Here is a 21,974-nt window from a genome sequence, read left to right as displayed (position 1 = left end):
TTCCCAGAGACCAGTCTGACTTCACATCAGATACTGGAGTACCTTTGTGGAAGGGCCTGAGCTAGGTCAGGGGTGTGGAGACGTGGTTCCTCCCCCATAGCGCCAACAGCCAGGTTCTGATCCGGTTCCAAATTCTGAGGCCATTTGGGCTTTGCTCCAACTTGGTCAGAGACCTCTCTAGCCCCGATGATCTTCTAAGAGAAGAGATTACAAATAGTAAACAGCTCTTGAGGAGAGCCAAGAGCCCAAGGAGAGTAAATCTCCAAGCCTCCGGCCTCTGTTCTACTGAGGGGGTGGGGCAGGCTGAAACCTGCATTCCAAGGTCAGAGGAGAAGACTTGTAGGGGAAGCCTGTTGACGTTTAAATCCCAGGACACCACCTAGCTTCTGGGAGATTAAGACAAACATGTCCATACCTCACTCAGTCTGTACCTAGCTCCTTGAGAGGTGAGGGAGGCCCATTGGTGATGGCGGCTTTGAAATACTGGAGCTGGGCGGGGGCGGGGCGGAGCCGTATGCAAGAACCTGCAGGCGGCCCAAGGAATGACCCACACTCTACACAAATGTTCACCTTCTGGAAGGGTCAGGGGTCCTGTAAACAATGCCTTCTCCACCCGTCTCCACTGCTGAGCTCTATCATGGAGCCACGAGGCCATGGACACACCACATGCTTCTTTAAAAAAAAAAAAAAAAAAAATTGGCTCAGGCTTCTTAACAGCCTGAGATTAGAAGTACTACGAACAATATGCCCATGGATATTGGTGTGTATGTGAGCTTTTACCTTTAAGGGACATTGCCCTGCTTTTGAGAGTGGGGGGAGGAGTGCTCCACGGCACAGTCAAGTGCAAGTCCATGGTGGGGCTTCCTTTCTCAGGAGCCCAGCTTTATTCAAGAGCAGCTCACGCCTTCCCTCCTGCAGACCGACCAGCATGCCAAAGAACCTGGGTGGCGATGGGCTCCAGAGGGTTGGTTTGTTAGTCTGCCTTTGTAGACGTGTTTCCCACTACTACAGGACCTGGTCCCAGCAGCCTTGCATGGGAGGGTGTGGCCTATCCCCGTCCAAACACGAAGGCGAACACGAAATGCTACAAGAAGCCTAGTCTGGGTCTACGGGACAACACGCATCACTTTGCTGACGGGTTTGGGGCAATTTACACGATTACCACCGGTCTTCAGCTACTTCTGTTGTGCTTTCCCCCCGACAGCTACCAGATCATGTTGGACTGCTGGCACAAAGACCCAAAAGAAAGGCCAAGATTTGCAGAACTTGTGGAAAAGCTAGGCGATTTGCTTCAAGCAAACGTACAACAGGTAAAGCTGAGATTATCTTACATAGGAGAAGCCCCAAATGCCTTTGAATAGAAGTCAAGGGGGTGTTTTGTTTGTTTTGTAAGAGCTATTAATAGCAGAGATTAGCAGTTAAGTGTGGTGCATGTATGCGTGTGTGTATGCACAATTATCTTCCCAAAACACAACAGAGATGGCAGAAATGGGACAGCTGAAGCTGGCCTATTTCCCAGACATGGGTTGAAATAGAAATTTGTATAATTAGAGTTCCATCTTTGGTATTTTAGGATGGCAAGGACTATATCCCATTAAATGCCATACTGACAGGAAATAGTGGGTTCACATATTCACCTCCTGCCTTCTCTGATGACTTCTTCAAGGAAGATATTTCACATCCAAAGTTTAATTCAGGAAGTTCTGATAATGTCAGGTAAGATTTCTTTCTTTCCTCAGTCTTATAACATTTTCAAACATTAGACAAAGGGTCTACCTCCTAAATTCAGCTGTAGTTAACCTTTTGCTCTATTTTGTCTCTATGTATAGACTTTATAGGTGTATTTTTTTGTTTTTGCTGAACTAACTGAAGGAGAACTTAAGGCATTATAACATTCTACCCCAAAATCTTGTAAGAAGGTCGTTCTCCTGTGTTGCCACGTCAAAATGATCACACCAAAGAAACGGATAGTTCCCTTATTAAATATTCCTATTTCCTTAAGTTCCCCAAATGTCTTCTATACCTTAAGAAAAAACAAAAGACAAACACAGGATCCAATCAAGAACAGCACATTACATTTTCTTCAGTATTATTCTAGAATGCTCCTACCTCTTTCTTTCCCTCCCCATAATTTTTTTTTTAATACAGCCTTAAACTTTTTTTTTTTTCCTTACTTGACACACTAGCCTATCTCTCATTACTGCAGAGAAATTTGAAGAGATACAGGGGGAAAATACTGATTTAGTGTCTCTACTGGGGGGGGCAGGACTTGGCTCTTGGGTACTAATGATTACACGTGTATCACACGTTTGGCACAAGTGGTTACATGTGTATCAGCACGTCCTTAGTAGTGATTACACACGCATCACACACCAGTCCTAACAGTAAACGAGGATGTTCACTGCTGCTAACGGTTCCACGCGTATTGTATGCATTTGGTACTACTGGGCACACAGACACACGCTGTGTGTGGCCTGGCCCTGTGCCCAGCTCTTTGTGGACATCAATTCCTTTAATGCTCTAAACAGTACTCTACAGCAGGTATTATTAGTCCTGTCACACAAACGGGGACATTAAGGCTCCATGGCAGGAGGCTTGCCAAAATGGTACATCTAGAAAGCGCCAGATTGGAGTTTGTAACCTAGGTGGTTGGATACTTGCTCCCTGTTCCCATGCCATCAAAGCAGTTTTTAGGACATTTAGACTATCCTGTGGGCCTTGTGGCATCTTTATCTGCGTGGGCACAACCCTAGAGCTTTGGCCCCAGTTCAGCCAAGGGAGGCACGGCTAAGGGTTGGGGCAGTCTGAAAGGACCGATAGCCATCTCTGACAGGCCTAGAAGACCAGCCCGGGTCTGTGGTCGTGGGTTATAGGTCAGTGGTACCTGCTCTCACTTCCCAATCAGCCCAAGAGGCTGACACAGATGAATCACCCTTTTTTAAGATTAAAAAACTAGCTGGGATGAGCGATATCTGATTGTATCAGAGGTGGGGGAAGGAAGTTGTCAGTTATTTTTGCCTTTTTAGGATGCTGCTAAGCCTTCGGCCAATAACTAGCTTAGCTAAGGAATTTGGCCTTACAGGTGATGATGGGGTTTCAGATGGAGAAACTCAGTCTGTAGGTGAACTTGCCTTAGGAGGAAGCACATAGTGCAGCTCTCTGCAGCCTTCCTACTGGGTCTTCAGCAACAGACCAGTAGTTATAGGAGAAAACACAAAAATGCTCCCCATTTCTCCCAATCTGGAACCCCAGAAGAGAATATACAGGACTAGCTGTTACATCAGCTGTGTGACCTTGCAAGGTCATTTCCCTGGTCTCCTCACACCCTTTGAGAAGTGGGCAACTCTACGTGATCAAGTCCTATCCCTTCTCTGGGCACCATTTCTCTCCTTTATAGGATAGGGTGTTTAGACCGTGTGAGGATTCCGGTTTCTTCTAGGCCTCACATTTTTCCAGTTCCACAAGGGACTGGAAGCCCAGCCACTGAGGATTCTCTCAAGGGTCCTCTGGGGTTTTGCTCAAAACTATGCAGTGTGGATTGACTGCCATGGGAAGATCCCGAGGGGGCACGCAGAGCAGGAGACCTGCGGCCTCAGGAGCCAGGGGATTCCTGTGGGACTGTGGTTCACCTCAGCTAAGATACAGCACCCACAGTCTCCCAGCTAATAAAAGCTGGATGCATTTTCCTGTCTTGACTATTCTTTCTGCTTCTTCATCAGATACGTAAATGCTTTCAATTTCATGAGTCTGGAGAGAATCAAAACCTTTGAAGAACTTTCACCAAACACCACCTCTATCTTTGATGTGAGTAATGGGATTCACATACTCAAGGCCTTTTTGCGGTCTCTATCCAAACTCCGGTAGTCTGGTGGCTCTCAGTCCATGGGGGTCAGTCATGAGTAGTGGCGGAAATGACAATTTCAGGGGAGTGACAAGACTTAACTATACAGACTTAACAAGACTTAGCTATAGAGAGTTAACTTGAAAGCGGGTAATTCTGTAGTTTGACGATGACCCCGAATTCACTCCAGGACCACCTGGGCATAGTTGAGTCCCTTAGGAAACCTCATAGTGTTTCTAAGCTTCTTGGCGATCAAAGATGGAATCCTGCTTTCAGATTAATGGAGGAACTTAAAGCTGTGAGTGACTGGGTCTTCAGGATCTAACAGAAAGCTCTCCCTTAAGAATAGCCTTGCGGTCCTGAGAGAAGTCGACCCAGGCCTCATGCTTCCCATTGAGGTTCTAGAAGCTGAACAGCCACAGTCCTACCCAGCCACACTGAGAGAAAACAGTGTAGCCCAGCATACACAAGGCTTTATCCAGCTGGTCCCACTGAAACTCTGGGACGTGAGGTTGAGAGAGTACCCCTCTGCCACCAAGCCCCTGACACTTGAAGTGTGATCTCCAGATAAGCACCGTGGTCACTAAGCGGGCTAGAAATGCCAAGTCTCAAAACCCATCCACACTCATGGAGTCAGACTTTTCCCTGTCACAAGGTCCCCAGGGGACAGATGTGCATGGCAAAGTTTGAGGGGCACTGGTAAGGCCCGGGTCCCGTGAAAGGGCTGGGAAGCCCACCCCCGTGGGAAGGTGATGTCTGCAAACACTGTGACCTTGAAACCCAGCACAGTCGTCATTTAGAAAGCACCAGGAGAGTTTCAAACACACTAGAGAGGAAAAGATGACTGGAACACTTAAAAGCATTACAACTAAGCCGCAGAACACAGAAGAAAAGTAGCTGGAAATTTTGTTTTTCTGCTTCTTAAGCCGGCTTTAAGTGCCAGGAAGCAATGCTGAGCCAAACAGGGATTTCTGTCCACCTCACCCCTCCCCCAGCCCAATACAGTGGGGACCGCAGCAGCTCCTTTGCTCACTTAGGCTTGCCTGCTGGTGAGTACACACACATGAACACAGCCCTGTCAGAGGCTCAGAGGGACAGAGTGTGGAGTCCACACGCTGGGAACACAGAGTACGCAGGAGCCTGCCTGGGACTCCATGCTAAAGCTGAACCAAGGAGAAAAAGGAATTGTTGCAAACTGTGACCATGGAGGGCCCCAAAATTCCATAGGGTCCACCAAAAAAAAAAAAAAAAAAAAATACACCAGGCCTTTATAACGTGTCTCGCAGTGTTTGCATTTAGGTAGGTTCCAAATAGCGGCATACTCACAGACAACAATCCTCTGCCATAATTCGCTTTCATAGCTGTATACAATCATTTGCATCCAAGTTTACTTTGAAAAATGCTCTCCTGTTACCTGAAGCTTCCCCTTTTGTTGAAAGGTATTTTTGTCCCCTTCAGGAAGAAGTACCTCAAAGTCGCAGGGTCTCCACTGGTAGGTTTCACAAGAAACACAATAGGTGTTTCTTGCCACTGACAACACTTTGATTTGCACATATGGAGAAGTGCTTGGTCTTAATAGGCAGGGGAGGACAGAGCTTGGCGTGACTTCAGACATGCATCCCAGTATCACGCCTCCCCCCCCATCGGACCTCTCTGGGGTCAGCCACGGAGTGACCTCTGTTTCCTTCCTCCCTCCAGGATTACCAGGTGGACAGCAGCACCCTGCTGGCCTCCCCCTTGTTGAAGCGCTTCACCTGGGCTGAGAGCAAACCCAAGGCCTCTGTGAAGATTGAGTAAGGAAGCTGGGGGTCTTTTCTGTGACCAGCCGATGGGGGGAGGGGTATGAAGGAAAACTGGGGAAAACTCAGTGGGGACCACTCACCCTCTTGAACTACAGTGTTCAGGCATTGCAGAAAAGCACTTTTTGCCCTCAGATGGGCAAGAAGGAGGGTATAAAAATCAAAGAAATGAGCACCGAGTGCTGAGAAGGATTCGAGAAGTAGAAATGTGCGGACAATTCTAGCAGGACAGGCAGTCCAAACACATGAAACACAGTGTCTCGGCTGGAAGGAGCCCAATTCAAGGCCCAACTGAACAGGGCAAAAGTCAAATGGAGACATGCTTATGGGGGCGGGGAGGGCAGCTGGCCCGTGCTTATACCCGGGGCTGGCAGCATTGGTATGGGAAAGCACACGGTCCTGTTTTCCCGGCCTAAGACATGCCATCCTGAGAAGCCGACGCTTCCAAGAGAAGGCTGGTTTCTTGTTGGCTCCTGGCACCCCACCCTCCCTATGGTGGCCATTGGCAAGTGCTGTTGGAATTACCTGGGCCCCAGCTTTTTACATGACCAGCCCTATCACCGCAGCTTCTCTGTGCTCTTCTCTACCTAGGGATCGTGCTGGACAGGCAAAGGCTGAGCTGATCTATAAGGCATTCCCACCTTTCCCGACTCAATGCCTGCCCGTCTCACTCAGAGGCAGAACGTGCTCCTCTCTCCTCTAAACCAGGGGTCAGCAGACTTTTTCTTCAGGAGTCACATAGAAAACAACTACTTGGGGTGCCTGGGTGGCTCAGTCAGTTAAGCCTCTGCTTTCGTCTCAGGTCATGATCGCAGGGTTCTGGGATCGAGTCCCACATCGGGTTCCCTGCTCAGCAGAAGAGGCTCCCTCTCCCGGTCCTCCTGTCCTGCTCCCCCTTCTCATTCTCAATCTCTCTCTCTCTCTCTAATAAATAGAATCTTAAAAACAATAGTTACTCAACTCTGCCACTGTAGGATAAAAGCAGCCATCACCCATCTATAAACAAGGAGGTGTGGCTATGTTCCAGTAAACTTTACAGAAACAGATGGCTACGGCCAATGAGCGCCTGAAAAGTTGCTTAAGGTCCTGTGTCATCAGGGAAACGCAAATCAAAACCATGACGAGATACCACTTCATACCCACTAGCAGAGCTAGAACCGAAAAGTTGGCGTTGATGAGGATGTGGAGAAATTATAAGCGTCGTGTGTTGCGGTGGGAATGGGAAATGGTACAGTCCCTTTGGCAAACAGGACAGCAGCAGTTCTTCCAAAGGTTCGAGTCACGCCATCCCCCTCCTTCGGTATATACCGAACAGAATGAAAACGTACGGCCGCACAAAAGCTTAGTCACAAAAGTTCATGGCAGCAGCATTCATAATAACCCAAAGTAAAAACAAGCCAACTGCCCTTCGGTTGATGAGTTGATAAAACGCAGTACACCCGTACAAATATTATTTGCCAATAAGAAGTATGAAGTACGGACCCATGCTACAGCGTGGACAAGCCCCGGAAACACTGTTCAGTGAACAAAACCAGTCGCAACAGACGACATAGCGTAGGAGTCCTTTTACATAAATGCCAGGAATAGGCCAATCTATAGAAACAAAGTCATTCGGTGGCAGACTAGGGCCGGGGGTGGGAAGTGTGGGGAGGAAGGGTAACCGGCTATGCAACTGGGTATGTGTTTTGTGGGGTGAGGAGAATGTTCTAAACGCGATTGTGTTGATGGTCGCACCATCTGTGAATATACTAAAAACCTTGCAGCTGCACACCTTAAACAGGTGAGCTGTATCTCAATAAAGCTGTTAAAAAAAAAAAAGGAAACCAAGCAGATGGCCAGCCCACAGGCTGTAGTTCGCTGACCTTGATCCACGTCAAAATGTGGCCCCAAATGCCCCTCAGTGACAGAGTTAGCACAGTTTAACCACCACAAGGAAGTCTGAAAGGGAGGCACGCTGACAGGCAGATCTTCGCACTTGTTTCCTTTTAACATGAGCACCGTGATGGTACCAGAGCAGAGTCCCCTCAGAGGGGAGCGGGTTAGGGGACCCTCACAAAGATGACGTAGATAAGGGAGAAAAGAAAGCAGACTACCAACCACCTTTTGTTCCCTATTTTGGAACACTTACTCAAGATCCCTGTGAAGGAAAGCAATCATCTTGCCCTCGACTCTTGACATTAAAAATATGGCGAATGCTTGACGTTAGCCCAGGCCCCATCAGAATAATGCGGTAACATACGAGGTTTTCTCGTTCTCACCCAGCATGAAGAAACAAACGAACTTGAAAGGACAAGAGCAGCTTTTCTTCCCTGTGCGTCTGTCTCAGGCTGGATGTAACAAAGAACCAGAAGCCAGTTTCTTCTCCTTTGAGCCTTGCTAGCGACAGTCCCCTAATATCCATTTTCTAGAATACAAACATGGTAGGGAAACAGCCGTACTGACCCGTCTGTCTGAAGCGGTTTGTTTCTTGAGGCTGTTGTGACACATCCCCACGAAGTTAGAGGCTTAAGCCGAGAGAAAGTCATTCTGTTGTACTTCTGGAGGCCAGAAGTCCCAAACCAGGGTGTTGGCAGAGCCAAGGTTCCTCTGAAGACCTTTAGCTTCATCACCTGTCTTGCCACATGAGGTAATACTCCTTTTGTCAAAGCACTATTCCCAGGTTCCAGGGATTTGAGATCAACGTGCTTTAGAGGCGGGGGCATTTTCAGCCTACCCCCGTAGCCAGCTGGCCCGAGACTAGGGGAAGGCCATACCCGTCTTGGAATTATTTTCAACCCAGGATTATGGATTTGCAGTATCTATTCACGCAGTCCAGTCCCTGGCCAGAGGAAGGCATCTCTCTGCCTGGTGCCCCCAAGCTAGTAGTAGAGAAACAGCGCACGGCCCTAGAACAGAACCCCTGACCTGAGACGGAGAAGGGGTTCAATAACCATTAGCTCTAGAACAGTTATGAGCCAAGATCTAACAGGAAGGAGTGGACGTTAGCATTTGTTTTCAAGCAATCGGTTTCGCAATATTTATTTATTTATTTTTCTTTTCTCTCTTTAGCTTGAGAGTAACCAGTAAAAGCAAGGAGTCGGGGCTTTCTGACCTCACGCCGCCTGCTTTCTGCCCTTCTGGGTGTGGGCACATCAACAGAGGAAGACGCAGGTTCACGTATGACAACTCAGAGCTGGAAAAGAAGATTTCGTGCTGCTCTCCTCCCCCAGACTACAACTCGGTGGTCTTATACTCCACCCCACCTGTCTAAAGTTTGACACATCACCTTCTTTCTAGAACCACACAAGTATTTATGCCCCCTGAAAACTAGCTTTTGCCAGTATGACACATATATAAATTTACACCTTTACCTTTCCACAGGAACAAGCTGCCTTTTGTGATTTTTAATAGTGCTTTTTTTTTTCTTTTTGACTAACAAGAATGTAACCCCAGATAGAGTAATAGCGATAAGTGAAAAACACCACTGGTAAATCCTCACATTATTCAGTGTGTTAGAGAAACCCTTTCTAAGCCCAATGACTTACCTGCTCCTACCCCCGAGACCACAGGGCATTTGATGATTCGGGAGATGCACTGATCCCGCAATGCAGTATGGACTTGATAGGGCCCAGCCTCCTGGAACCGGGAGGCAACCAGCCCCAAGCCGGCCTGTGCAATGTCTCTGGGGTCCTCTAGCAGAAGCAACGTAGGAGGAGGAGAAGGAAAGAAGGGAGAAAGGAAGCAGAGAGCCAACAGGACGGAGCACTGTAGGGAATCTGTGCTGTCCCAGATGGGAAGGGAGTAGGAGAGGGCTATCAGCCATGACCATGCTGTGGCTTCCACAGCCTGACCGAACCCAGTCCACATGGAGAATTCAGCCAGGAAGCAGGCAGGACAGAAGGACAATGGGGACATTTTCCGGATTCTGGCAGGCAAGAAAAGGATGAACGTATTTTTTTGGAACTACAGAACAAATTTTAAAATCTTACCTATGGGACTGGATCTATGCCCGTTCCCATATATGGCACATTTGAAAATTTCTAGCACTGAACTTGTGCTTAAATCTGAGCCAAGACTGCAGGCCCCTCTAGCAAGATACACTGAATACTCACCCTGAGCTAAGCTGGCTCTGCAGCGTGATGGCCTCACACTTAGCAGGTTCCTTGCTCTGAGTAAGCTAATTGGAACGAGTTTGGCCTGTTTAGGGTTACTGGTCGGGCTTTAAGCCACATGTTCCAAAATACTGTCAGATTCTTTTTTGAGTCTTAATATATAATCAAGATACTTCATTCAATTTTTCACATTAACCTGTTTTGTCCAGTTAGTTATAAAAGGAAGCTGAGGAGGATGAAAATGAGTCTTGCGGATGGTTTCCTCTATACCAAAACCAGGACAGATGGAGCCAAAACAGGATGAACAGAGTGAAAACCCCATCTCTATACCAACCAAACCAACTCCCTGTTGGTTTGGTTGGGACCCAAAGGCTAGGAAGTCAACCATGTTTCCTTTTTAATGGGGATTCTACTGTCTCATGCTAGTCTACTGGAAAGATGTGGAAGAACGTTAACCAATGTTTATTAAGCACTTTATGCTCCTTGAGAAAAAAGGTGATATGTAATTTATGCAAGATACTTTTAGAATTGGGACTCAGGATATTAGTTAATGAGCCATCAAGAGGAGAAAAGCCTCTTTTCATCTGCTTTGGACCTTGCCTTGGGTCTGAGGATGATGGAAGTAGGGAGACAGGGTACACAAGGGTGCCGACTTTTCAGGGTCTGAGGACCCTGGCTCTCTCAATTGGCTCAGTTTGATGCTATGTATTTAGGATGTATGCACCTTCTAAAACCAGTCAAGGCTGGACAGACAACAGTGACCTGCTGCTTCTGGTGGTAGAGAAGAATATGCTTCCCTTTATGCAAGGAACTTAACTCTAGAACCTGAAATATACTGGAAGAATCTTTGCTTCCTTCCCTGTGTGTCACACTCTGGTTTCAAGGTTCTTAGTATAAAGAGCTGGGACGGTCAGCACACTCCAAGCGAGGAGGCAGGTGCACCACTGGTGGCTCTGCTGGGGAAACCTCTGGCCGGCAGAGAGGTGAGGCAGGCCTCTCCACCAAGAGCCCAGGGCCAACAAAACCAGGCCAGGACCAGAAGAGGGGATAAGCTTTGTTCTTCCTCTTCTTTGCACGTACAAAAGCATCTGGGACAGCCGGCAACCGTATCAATCAGGGAACTAGAAGGAGGTTGAATAGGGAAAATAAAAGAAGACCTTAATTCTTTCATGCTTTCAAATCAAATAAGGAGCCAGCAGTGAGTGAAAACAAAAACCTTCACTACAGGTACTGCATCTTGATTTCAATGATCTAAATCTGGATTGGTCAGACTTTAGTAATGCCATCTTTCCAAAACAAAAACATATACTAGAACTGTGTTAATTCAGCTGCTCAAAGACTCAGGTTTATAGCCTCCATGAGTCCATCAGTCAACAATAATTCCATCTAGAGCCTTAATGCAGAAAGAAAAGTGGAAGCTTACAGGAATGGGTCTATCTAGTGGCAAAGGGCTTGCCACGGAATGGTTCGTTTACCGGCCCTGAACATTTATTAAACAGCACTGAAAACTAAAACATTAATTAACCGATGATATTATTGGAACCACTTGCCATTTATGACAAAAATAGTTGGCACTGACAAGTAAAGCAGCATTTCCTTTCAGGATTTGTTGAGACCATGTATGTGTAACAGTGTGGGTGGAACGGACTGAAACCATATGCAAGTCTGTATCTAGTTAGTCTAAGAAGTGATGCTCAGACCTTCGTTTTAGCCCATGGAACAAATTCGTCCAAATCCTGAAAAATGTCATGTAGGTCTTCTAGCTGTGCCTTGTTTCCCAGCCCGTAAGAATGTCAGACATGAAACAGATACTTGCCAGCCCCTTTTCACTGGTGAAAGGAGGAGCGCATCTTTGACAGTGGTAGTAACTGTATGTGTATATACGTGTGTGTGTTTTGTGCGTAACTATTTAAGGAGACTGGAATTTTAAAGTTACTTTTATACATACCAAGAATATATGCTGCAGATATAAGTAAGACTTAATTTGGTCCTACATCTCTAGTCACTATGAATGTATTTTGTATGCTATCTTCATATAATAAAATTAACTTCTAAAAACATCTACATATTTTCTCCAATTTGCTTCTACATGAAAAAAAAGGGTCACGGGTTTCCTTGGGGGTGGAGGACTGGTGTTCTGAGAGCTTTCTCTCTGTGCTGCAAGATGACGGTTCTAAAGCATCAGTAAATCAAAACCAAACTCATGCTAGGTACATGGTCCAGAAAACAAGACACTAAAAAGAACACAATCAGAGTAAAATGTACACACTGAGGGTTAAGTGCTGGCTGCAAATGGAAATGCCCTTAACTTAAAAAGAGGTGGGTTTTCCCAGACACTAATTTTCAGCTAAGAAATGATGACCACAATTACAGGGTGTGTGTGTGCATTTACGGTTGAGTATTAGAGGTGGTGTGCAGGGAACCATACAAAGTAATTAGACAAAAGCCCAAGACACAAGAGCTTCCCTAAGAAAAGTACACCTGCCAAGTGTCCTTTGCTTGTCTTTTGGTGGATTACATCCTAAAAAGAGAAATAATTCAGATCATCACTAATAGACATAAGTGACCAACACATCATCTTGGAAAGTGGTCTTATATCACCTTCCTAAAAACATCATGAGGAAACTAGACTGGAGACATGTAAGGGAAATCAGGCTGATTCTCTTGGGTACAGAGGCAAGAAAGAAGAAAAATGACTCATCCCAGTATATGTGCAGTTAACTGAAGAGGGCACAAAGCATTTTATCTTCACAAATTGGAAATCCTTCAAAAATATTACTGATTTTCATAACATAAGAGTAAAGTCACTCATCAAAGCACATGACTTGAGGAATGCTCAAAGAATTGGTGTCACATCATCGTTTTGAAATTTTCTCATGACTCTGGAAACTTACAGGACCTTTGGGAATTGTGTGTTGTTGTTTTTTTCTTTCTTTCTTTGCTACTTTCTTTCTTCCAGCAGAAGGATGGCCCAGTAAGGTTTACTGGATTCCTCAGTGTTAAACATATTACCAGACTTTGGGGTTTCACAGGCCAGTAAATTTTACAAAAATATCCTGGATTCCAACATAGGGATGACTAGCATTCTATTTTTTGAACTAAGGGTATTTTAAGGGAGAAACAAAACAAAACAAAACAAAACAAAACCAACTAGATGCCACAAATGTTCTATTTCTCGGTCTGGGTACCTAGGTGTGTTCGCTTTGTGATAATTCAGAGTTCTATACTTATTTGCGAACCTGTGTGTTTGTGTGTGCTATTACTCAATAAGAGATTGTTAAAAGAAAAAAGCCCATTTAATATGACAACTTATCACAGAAGACCCATTTTAAAAAGATTAAGGGCTTAATCTCAGACAAAAATAGATTAACTTCATGAGCCAGCAACTATGCTAAGTGCCTTAGAGGAATAAACTCATTCATTTTTCAAAGCAATCCAACGCGACCTGTAACATTCATTATACCCACATCAATGGGAAGATTGAGGTAATCAAGAGAGCTTCAAAATCTCACCCTCACATCTACCTGCCTGCCAGCACCTGAGCTCCACAGTCAGCCTTCTCTTCTGGACAGCCAGTTTGAAACACGTCCTCCTCATGCAGCTGGGTTCCTTCTTAGGCTCAGGGACCCAGCTCCAGAAACACAGCACTCCCTCACAGCCATCAGCTGGTCCCTTTCCCACTAGATCAGACAAACATGCTATTTTCTCTCCCATGTTACAAAACAAAAAATCTTCCATCCTTCTTTCCCCTCTACCAATACATTTCTTTACTCCTCTTGACAGCAAAATTCATTGAGGTGGTTAGTCTCTGTTTATGATCCCTCGCCCACCAAGTACTCTTCATTCCTCTCAAGCCTAGCTTTCTGTCCCGCTCACGGATACTGCCCTTGATAAGGGTATCGGTTATCTGCAAAGTGCTAAATCCAACAGCCAATTTTCAGTCTCAGCCTTTCTGGACTCAACAACTTGCCCCTTATTCCTGAAAATGCCTGTTTTAACTTTGATTCCAGGACATTGCACACCTTTCTTCCTAATTCATGGGTCATTTCTGTCCCTCTTACACATTGTTCAGTCACCCCAGGGCTCTGCCCTTGGACTTTTTCCTCTCCACCGTCTATACTAACTCCTTTCATGATCTCAACCAATCTCAGGGCTTTAAATGACGTCTATATGATGACTTGCAAATTACATGTACAGACCAGATCTGTCTCCCAGGCTCCAAACTCAGACACCTGTGTGTTAAACTGACATCTCTTGATGCTGTGGCAGACTGTATTTTTCAAAAATAGTGGCAATAACATCTCTCATCCCACATGACCTTTGGCAATGTGCCCTTGCCACTTCCCCACCAAATTCCTCTCCCCTAGAATCAGAGACGCCTTTGTGACTCACTTGTAATCAACAGAATGTGGCAAAGTTGACACTGCATGACTCTGAGGCCAGGTCAGAAGAGATCATGCCCTTTCCATCCGAGTCTCCTGGTATACTCATGCTTCAGAAGCTCCCACTGGAGACCCAGTCACCAATAATTGAGAAGGCGGAGCCACAGGATGGGGCCACGTATAGGTGCTTCCACAGGCAGTCCCCAGCTGAGCCCAGCTTTTAGGTCATTCAGTCCCAATGCCAGAGCAGATGATTTCAGGCCCCAGCCACTGGAATTTTCCCAGCAGAGGCCCCAGACCTAATGGAATAGGGATAAGCCATCCCAGCTGTGCCCTGTCCAAATTCCTAACCCACAGAATTCCTGAGAATAATAAAACGGTCGTTGTTTTATGCCGTACGCTTGGAGTCATTCATTACAAAATAAGTAACCAGAACAAATGTGTACTGAACATCTTAAACATAACGGGCCCCAGACCAAACTCGTAACTGTCTTTCCTCGCTTCCCCATCCTTCTTGCCACCCTCCAAAAAAACCTTTGTTTCCAAGTATCTTTCAATTCAGTAGAATCCTCCTTCCTGTCAGCATCACCTCAAAATCTTACCAGTGATTTTGACTTCAATAATTGGATTTTGATCCAATAATCAGGACATCATTTTGGCTCTACTTTTAAAATATATTCGGAATCTAATCACTTCATGCCACCTCTACTGCTATCACTCCAGCCCAAAACCCCTATCATCTTTTGCTCAAAATACTGCAGGAGCTCCTTACTAAGTAACCAAAGAGATCCTTTTAAATTATATCAGGTTTTTCTCCCACTTAAAATCTTCCTGAAGCTTCTCCTTTCAATGGGAGTAAAAGCCAAAATGGCTCTAAAATGGTTTCCAAAACACGACCCTCCTTCCCCATTACCTGACTTCCCTTCCCTACTCTTCTGTAACTACACTGGCCCCTTTGTCTGGTGTTCCATTCCATTCCAACCTGGAGTTCTTCCCCCTCAGATATCTGCATGGCTGGCTCCTACCTCAAGTCCTGCTTGACTAGCACCTTTTTGGTGAGGGTTACTACCCAGATCATCCCACTGGAAATTCTAGCAGCACCACCACATTCCCCACATCTCAAGTTGCAAGATGAAACACAGGGATATCCAAATTCAAATTTCACATAAACAAATTAATTTTTTAAGACAAGTATCCCCCATGCAATACCTGAGACATACTTATGCTAAAAAAGAAATTATCCATGGTTTATCTGAAATTCAAATTCAACTTTGTGTTCTCTATTTTTATTCACTAAATCTGGTAACCCCATCGCCATCTTTCACCCTACTTTCCTCTCTTTCCATAGCCATTAGTACCACTTACGCTACTATGTATTTTGTCTTCTCCCCACTAGAATGGAAACTCTGTAAGAGCAGAAATATTTGTCTGTAGTGGTCAGAGTTGTTCTGTTGGTTCCTCTCGAGCATTGCCGGGCATTTAATAGGCATTCAATAAATATGTAATGAATGAGTGAATCCCAATCATTCAACTGTGGGTAGGTGATTTCCCAAGATCACAGAGCTCTAGGTAGTACAGCCTCTATATGAACTCAGGCAGGCTTGTTCTGGCAAGCTAGTTTCTTAACCATCATCCAGACTACTTTAAATAAACGTTAAAGACGTGTAGTTTAAAAGTCTTTCTTCATTGGGGTGCCCAGGTGGCGCACTCTGTTAAGCATCCAACTCCTGGTTTCAACTCAGGCTGTGGTCTGATGGGTCTGATGGGTGGTAAGACGGGGCCCCGTGTCGGGTTCTGCACTCAGTGTGGAGTCTGCTTGGGATTTTCTCTCCTTCTCTCTGCCCCTCCCATTTATGCTCTTTTTTTCTCTTTCTTTAAAAATAAAGAAGTCTTGGGACGCCTGGGTGGCTCAGTTGGTTAAGCAGCTGCCTTCGGCTCAGGTCATGATCCCAGTGTCCTGGGATCGAGTCCCACATCGGGCTCCTTGCTCCGCAGGGAGCCTGCTTCTCCCTCTGACTCTGCCTTCCACTCTGTCTGCCTGTGCTCGCTCTCACTCTCTCTCTCTCACAAATAAATAAATAAAATCTTAAAAAAAAAAAAAGAAGTCTTTTTTTTAAAAATAAATAAGTAAATCTTTCATCACTATACCCCTTCCCCCACACTTATACGAAAGATATTTTACAGATGCATCCCTAAGAGCACAATTGCTCAAGGTGGAGGGAAACGCCTGTTTCGACTATTCAGAGCACAGGAGATGTAAGTAATAAACCGGTGTGTATGTCCATTCCCCAGAGTGTAGGAGATGTTAACATTGGCCTAGCTTTAAGAGAATATTTAATGTTTTCTCATGAAATTTAAATCTAAAAGACCCCCCCAAACATCCCCTATTCTAGGCAGACTAGTCTCTCTTCCCAATGAAACTCCAATGGTCATTTTAATTTGCCATCAAATTAAATTTAATTTGCCATCAAATTTATCCCCACAAGGACCTTCTACACTCCTCTCTCTCTCTCCAAATTTCTATAAGCAACTCAACAGTTCCTTCCGTGAAGGAACTTCAGTTCCTCTTTACTCTAGCTTCCGTTCACCTAGGCCTCAAGTCCCTTATCACCCTCTATTCTGTATTTTTTAACTTTTCAAATGTATAGGAAATAAACAGTAGGTACTCAGATTCAACAAATGTTAACATCTTTGCCATTCTTGAAATCTACTCTTATATTCTGAATAATGTTTCTAGAAGACCTATACCTAAATAGTAAATTACTGAAGTACTGAATCAAAGGCTAGCCACCCACCATTCACTATCCTTTCACATAAGTAAGTCTTCTTTCCTCAACTACATTGTAAAAGCCAGGTATTATATAGAAATGTTTGAGTATACTCTCTCTCTGCCTACTTGTGATCTGTGTGTGTCAAATAAATAAATAAAATCTTAAAAAAAAGTTTTGAGTATAACTATGCACTTTATAAATAACAAACACTTACATTTGCATTTTTAGTACCTAGAATAGATCCAAGTAGGCATTTCACAGACAGTTGGTAAATTAATGAATAAACATGCCACCAACAATTCCTCCAAACACACAGGCAGTATTCAGCCTTTGAAATCTCGATCATCAGGCAAACATCATCTTCTTAAATAAATTGGTACCCAAAAACTACAAACTTCTCTGTAATTCTTTATTAAAAATACGGCTGTACACATAGAGACTGAAAACAGGATTAAAGATGAATAACCCACATGGGATCATGACATCAGAACTTAACATACTGGTGTTTTTTAGGGAAGTTGTTGACATCCAAACCACAGAACCAAGGTCAAAAGCAAAATACAAAGGTACCCTCAAAAATATTTACAATGAAGTAAATACACTAACAGAATTTAAAATAGGTACAAAAAAATGAAATGACCAACATTACATGATTTCAAGGGTTGTCCTTTCTGTGCTTTGATCTGCCATAACAGAAGGTATGGGAAGTTTCTATCCTTAATTTGACTATTCTCAGATATTTAAATCTTCCTATGAATTAAAAAGACTATCTTTTAGACAACCTCTCAAATGGAATTACACTATGGAAAAGAGGGCTCCCCCAAAAAACACCTAAGCAGAACTAAAAGTTCTACTGAAAACCATTCCCAATAAAAACTAAATGAAAAATAAATATAAAACAAAGCTTAAAAAAAATATGTATTACCTGACACCATCTGTTTTCTGGCCGACAATATTTACTCATGAAAACATATCAGCTGTCTACCTTTATATTCAAACCAAGTCCTGAGGTTACTAGGGGCTGAAGCAAACTAGCACTTAGGATGCAAACATTCTTGGGTTTGTGATTTGAACCTGCCTTGCAGAGGGAAGTTTGCTGGTCTATACAGGATGAGAAATTCAAGCCCTATTTTACCCCTGCCCTTCCTTAGCTTTCATAAAACATTGGTCCACAAATTAAATTTTCAAAAAGTTCCCAGACCCCAAAACTAAAATAGATGATCCCCTTTCATTTTCAAAGAAAACAATATTGGAAAAAATCTCCAGCCCGCTTATAAATTAAGCATTTCATATTTCTTCTAGAATACAAGTAGTTCTTTTTTGTACAAAAGAATTACAATATGATTTGTCAAAAAACATATAAAAAGACAGCTGCTCTTCCTCAAATACATGAGCTAATGATAAAAGACTTTTGCATGTTAATGTCTCCAAGTTCTTGTTCCTTTTACATAAAAAAGAACATTATGGTGGCAAATGTTAATTATCCTTTGAATATTGAACATTATGTTCTTTTAAAATCCATCCAGATCAAATGCAATAATTGATTTTCTTTTTAACTCAACAACTGATGCTACCAAACGTGGACTCAAACACACCTGTTAAAATGTGTAAAGCGTGTCTTTAGTCTTCAAAGCTTTCAGGTGAGGAGAGGTGTTTTTTCTTGATGCAAATCTCAAGGCAGAGAAAATCATTTTAAAGCTTATAAAAAGTGGACAGAGAAATATTAAAAACTTCTCTGAAAACTACAAATATGTATAATTATTAAAATTGAAGACCGTAACATCAGTTGCAAGTGCTTGGAAGTCTTTCCTGACCTTTTGAGTTTCCACATTTTCTTCATAGTTGCATGGTGAGCACCCAGTGCTAGTAAAACATTCAGTGCTGGGAAAGGAGATAGAGTCTTCATTACTGGTTTTTTTTTGTGAAAGAAAATTCCTATGTATTTGGCAGTCTTCAGTATCAAAGTATAGGTATTTCATTAACTAGAAATTCCATGAATACCCAAGTTTGGCGACAACTGCACGTCCAAATATTAAGAAAGTTAAGAAGAGGAAAATTCCAAACTTTTGAGATTGACTTATTCAGGAATATCCCACATAGTGAAGTTATTATCAAAAGTACTATTACTTTGGGCTAAGCAGTGACTGCAAAGGCACAGCAGATTGTTATCCCTCCAGATTCAGGCTGCAAAACTTCAGAAAGCTCTTGATGCCAGACCACTGCTGTGTTTAGTTCATCTTCTGAACAGTGTCTCTGTGTCTGTATCCAGTGTAAAGTACCATAATAAAGCTGTGGTTCAAAGAACAGAACTTTATACAAAAAAAAAAAAAGCGAACTGGAAAGAATCTAAAGCAATATACTCCTGACCTTCAGGCCTTTATCAGAATTTTTTTTTTTTTCTATTAAAAAAACTGCATAAGTGTAAATATATCTGACAAGCAGGGAAACAGCTTTTTAAAAAAAGACTGGTCAAATTTGGAGCAAAGAGCTTTACGTACTCCTTAAGTTCCTGTTTATCCAATCCTCACTCAGAAAGGATTTACGTCTACTGATGGGGGAATTTGTATCCAACAATTCACTGATCTCTCTCTGTGTGTTCTTAAAAACAAAACAAAACAAGAAAAACCCAAAAATCTTCATTGGAACTAACAGTGTGGGTGGCATACAGAGCTTGCATACAATACTCTTACAAGAATTATACACTATACTGTACTTCTGTGAAATTATTTACCTGGTCCATTATGTTATTCAGGGCAACCCATCCCCAAAAGAGCAAATTCTGCAACACTCAGTGACAAAAACGCTGCCCAGCATTGTTTCCCAAAAATGTCCTTGCAAATAGTTTCCCTTAATAAGTAAGTATACAATGTGGCAAAAGTTCAAAGATCAGAAAAAAGTCTTTAAAAAATTAAAATTAGTGCATATACAAGTGGAAGAAAACAAAAGCAGGAACACCATTCACTCAATGGTGCCCCTTAATCTAAAATAAATTCTTCACAGATATGGCCCCAATGGCAGCCACAGCTCTAGGATAAGTGAAACATTCTTCCTTTCAAGTAACAGTGTACCTGACTGAAGTGCAAGCAGCTTTGCTCATCTCTTGTTTGTTTCCCAAATGTGAAATGAGAGGATGAGAACAGTTCAGCTGTAGTGCAATTTGCTCTGGGTTAAGGTCCTCAGCCATGTCCTGCGTGCTTTTTCAGCAAATACTACAACTGACCATTCGCAGCTGCAATCAGTTCTTGGAAAGTGTTTTCGAAGCAGCGCTTTAAGTCACTGTAAGTCACCACAAGTACGCTCTTCTCGTCTCTGGAAATGAGGCTTATTTTCTCTGGCACACCAGCATCTAACTGAAACAGACAGACACACAAAATGGGAAGTTCATACCAGGCAGAGGATAATCCACTGTATCTATTCTAGCACAACTTTTGCAGCACTGATGAATATTTTAAAAATTTCTGTCATATTCCCATCTAGATATACGTAAGCATTTTACATTACTAATCAGCATGCACACTTCTATCTTTCATGCTTAGTTCTTATCTGCATTATATTCTATCATGTCATTATTCCTTCCTTTTTTTTTTTTTAAAGTAAGCTCTAAACCCAACATGGAGCTTGAACTCACGACCCTTAGATCAAGAGTCCCACAAGGAACCCTGGTATCTTCCAAGTTTTTTGTGTCAAATTATAGAGCAATGAACATATTCACCTACTTAATTTTTTTTCTTCTGAATAATTACTTCCTTTGAAGAGATAATGAAAAATATAAACTCTGAATCAAAAAGTACAGATAATTTTATAGCTTAATACATACAGCTAAATTGTTTTCCAAAGGGTATCAGAAACCACTGATTTATGAGTTGTACCAATTTATAAGCAATTCCGTACCAAGTGCATGCCTTGCTATTTTTATTTACATTTTTTTTTTTTAATGAATGTTACCAAATGTTTTCCTACGTTTATTTGTGTTATTTCCACTGTAGGAGTGCCAGTTTATGATCTTTACCCACTTCGTGGTCAAGATTTGGTAGTAATATTTTAATGAGGTCTTTATAAAGCATACATACTAATCCTTAGTCCATCAAATAACTTATCTGCTATGGTTTTCACTTTTTCTGGTTAGTTTTGGTGTACATTTTTCCTTCCTTTTTCATTAACTCATTCGTTAAAATGTTTAAAATTTACTAACTCTGAAGGCTCAAACTTTCAAACCATTTTAACAGTTAATCTGTCATAATTTCTACCAAAATATGCTATGTAAGATTTTAATTTTTTATATCATCAATATATATCATCAATATCAATATCATCCATCCCTTTTAATTTATTATACTCTTTCCAGACTTAGAAAATTATCATACTTTCAGGTTTGGGATAAATTTTATTTACTACTAGCTATTTTATGAAATGAAATAGAATTTTCTTTCAAGTTATCAATTATCCTATTAATCATTAAAAACTCTTCACTTAAGGTATCTGTCTATGGCTCTATTTCATAGGATCTACCAACCAGTGTTTACACCAGTGCCACATATTTTTAGTCACTGGCACTTTGCTACTATGTATACTAATTTCTAAAATCCAGGACAATTGTTCTTCACTCATTACTTTCAGGAAAAATGTCTTCCCCTTAAGAGAAAGAGCAAATAAATGTATAAATCATACTGGATTAGTTTAATTACTGTCTTAATGTAGATTACAGACTATACTCTTTTCAAAGAGTTGTAAGGAAGTTCCAGCAAGGCAAAGTCATGCCTAAAAAAACAAACAAACAAACATACAAAACCACGTTTTCCCTGAAGAATCCCTGAAGAGTTAGTACGCTGTACATTACCAGCTCTACATTCTGTGCTATAATAGGTATTTCCTTTAGTACTTGTAATTTAGGGGCAGTTTTGAACAGGGGTCAGCAAATAGTATCCCTAAAGATGACCATATAGTAAATGCCTTAAATTTTAGGGCCGTGGAGTCTCTGTCACATATTCTTCTTAGTTTTGCTTTTGGTTTTTGTTTGTCTGTTTTACAATCTTCTAAAAAATATCAATACCATTCTCAGGTTATGCACTCTACAAATATAGGCTTTCAGA

The 21,974-nt window shown here is 42.7% G+C and overlaps 2 protein-coding genes across 9 annotated transcripts in view; one reads left to right on the top strand and one right to left on the bottom strand.

The window, feature by feature from the left end:
• Positions 1-11,791, top strand: part of FLT1 (fms related receptor tyrosine kinase 1) — a 174,692-nt gene extending 162,901 nt beyond the window's left edge. Inside the window, exons 26-30 of the mRNA XM_082700952.1 lie at positions 1,205-1,310; positions 1,574-1,716; positions 3,720-3,804; positions 5,540-5,634; positions 8,689-11,791. Of these exons, the coding sequence (XP_082557078.1) occupies positions 1,205-1,310; positions 1,574-1,716; positions 3,720-3,804; positions 5,540-5,634; positions 8,689-8,890 (631 nt within the window). The 3' untranslated portion in view covers positions 8,891-11,791. The remainder of the gene's footprint in view (positions 1-1,204; positions 1,311-1,573; positions 1,717-3,719; positions 3,805-5,539; positions 5,635-8,688) is intronic.
• Positions 11,792-17,279: 5,488 nt separating this feature from the next.
• Positions 17,280-21,974, bottom strand: part of PAN3 (poly(A) specific ribonuclease subunit PAN3) — a 138,973-nt gene continuing 134,278 nt past the window's right edge. For 7 of the 8 annotated variants that reach the window (XM_082700710.1, XM_082700708.1, XM_082700709.1 and 4 more), the window contains one exon: positions 17,280-20,234. In XM_082700710.1, coding sequence (XP_082556836.1) covers positions 20,094-20,234 — 141 coding nt within the window. In that variant the 3' untranslated portion in view covers positions 17,280-20,093. The remainder of the gene's footprint in view (positions 20,235-21,974) is intronic. The other variant, XM_082700715.1, reaches the window with a different exon arrangement.

This window comes from Mustela nivalis (genome assembly GCF_964662115.1).
Source record: "Mustela nivalis genome assembly, chromosome: 15".
In the NCBI taxonomy this organism is placed as follows: Eukaryota; Metazoa; Chordata; class Mammalia; order Carnivora; family Mustelidae; genus Mustela; species Mustela nivalis.
Note: the sequence above shows the minus strand (reverse complement) of the source record. Positions and strands in the feature narration are given on the sequence as shown.